This window comes from Priapulus caudatus, unplaced genomic scaffold (assembly GCF_000485595.1).
Source record: "Priapulus caudatus unplaced genomic scaffold, Priapulus_caudatus-5.0.1 Scaffold9045, whole genome shotgun sequence".
Taxonomy (NCBI): domain Eukaryota; kingdom Metazoa; phylum Priapulida; class Priapulimorpha; order Priapulimorphida; family Priapulidae; genus Priapulus; species Priapulus caudatus.
Window position 1 is genome coordinate 1,471 of NW_014586106.1, and position 1,623 is coordinate 3,093.

Below are 1,623 nucleotides of genomic sequence, written 5' to 3' on the forward strand. Positions count from 1 at the left end.
GAGAGAGAGAGAGGGAAAGAGGGAGAGAGAAATACAGAGAGTGAGAAAGAGAGAGGAAGAGATGCGAGTGACTCACGTCGGGTGATCATTAACTACCCGATTCGTGGGGGAATTTTTATTTCTGCAGAGCATTTAGATTTTTTTTACCATAAACGTAATTTTCTAACGTAACTTGTCCTAATTGTTCCTTGTTCCCAATTCCTCGTCAGAGCGCAGATACTCCAGGAACGACTCGCGCAGCTGCGGAACCGATACGACCAGGGGCTCGTTCTCGCGCTGAACAAGCGAACGTTCACGACCGAGCAGGTGACCGTGCGGCGGACGACGGAGGTCGTGTCGGAGATGCGCATCGTCGAAACAAACGTCGTCTTCAAGAACGTGCAGGAGTGCATGCAGTGGATAGAGGGAAAGCTGGTGAGTGTATGCAGTTAAGTGAGGAGTTTGCTAGGTAGTTTCCCCTGAAGACATCGCAATATGAAAGGTGCCTCATGACACGGATCGTGTCATCACACCCCCACCTACTACTACCCACACTTACCTACATCCGTCATACTCTTGTTTTTGTTTTTTGTTGTTTGTTGTTTGTTGTTTGTTTGCACCAAGCCATTGTTTGTTTGCCCGCAGACTTACTTTATCACACACTCCACTGCCCACACTACGGCTACGCACCTCCGTCACGCCCTTGTCCAATTTCCCCTTTTAATGATAGTCACCCCATCGTTTGTTACCTCCGCAACGGAGTGCAGGAGGTAATGTGACACCGACTCCGTGTGATGTTCGTGTGTGTGGTGTAGCCAGCAGCGAGCACAGCACAGCAGCGGATCTCGAATTCAGCACCGCAGCTCGCCTAGTCCGCCCAGTCAGCAGCGAGCATGTCGCCTTACGAACTGTCCAGACCGCAGCACAGCAGCGAGCGCAGCTGTTATACACATGTAATACAGTTACGCTCCGGCGAGGTATGCACTCTTTTTGAGTGCCCTCTGTCTAGTTTGTTCTTTGTTTGTGTTTGTTGTTTGTTTGCATATCAAGCATTCGTTTTTCCCTCCCGCACACAGATGGAAGTCGAGTCGTCCAAGTGGGGGGACGACCTGCCCTCCGTGCAGCACTTCCTCTCTACCCACCGCCATCTTCACACCGAGGTCGTCAAGTTCAGGACGCGCGCCGACCAGTGCGTCGCCGCGAAGAACACGCTGAAGCCCACGGAGACCAAGCTCTACGTGCAGCTGCTGGGGAAGATGGAGGCCCTCTACACCCAGCTACTCGTACGTCATCATCTTTGTTGTTCGACGGCGGCGGTTTCATTGTTGTTGTTGTCATCGTCGTCGGCGATGTCGTCGTGTTGCAAGTCTGAGCAGTGCGGCGCGGTAGTGCATGCGGCACGGTGCTACTGTGTGGCTGTGGTGGTGGTGATGGCGGTGGTCGTTGGTTTAGAATGATCATCAAAACGTCACGTTTCATATTCGAGAAGTTTGAAGTTTCAAAGTCGTCGCGAAACAAATCTCGCATCGGCGCGTACTTACGTAGCCAGCTCTCATGCAGCGATGTTATTACACGCATTCCTATCTCTCTTTCTTTCTCTCTACCACTCTCTTTTTCTCTCTCTCTCTCTCTCTCTCTCTCTCT

At 51.6% G+C, this 1,623-nt stretch overlaps 1 protein-coding gene across 1 annotated transcript; it reads left to right on the top strand.

Annotated features, from left to right (window-relative positions):
- Positions 1 to 209: 209 nt before the first annotated feature.
- LOC106820248 (plectin-like) lies at positions 210 to 1,262 on the top strand (the record flags this gene model as incomplete). The annotated part of the gene is made up of 2 exons (XM_014824782.1): positions 210 to 414; positions 1,056 to 1,262. Coding segments are annotated over 2 exons (412 nt in total), but the record flags the coding sequence as incomplete, so codon positions are not given.
- Between the last annotated feature and the right edge of the window lie 361 nt (positions 1,263 to 1,623).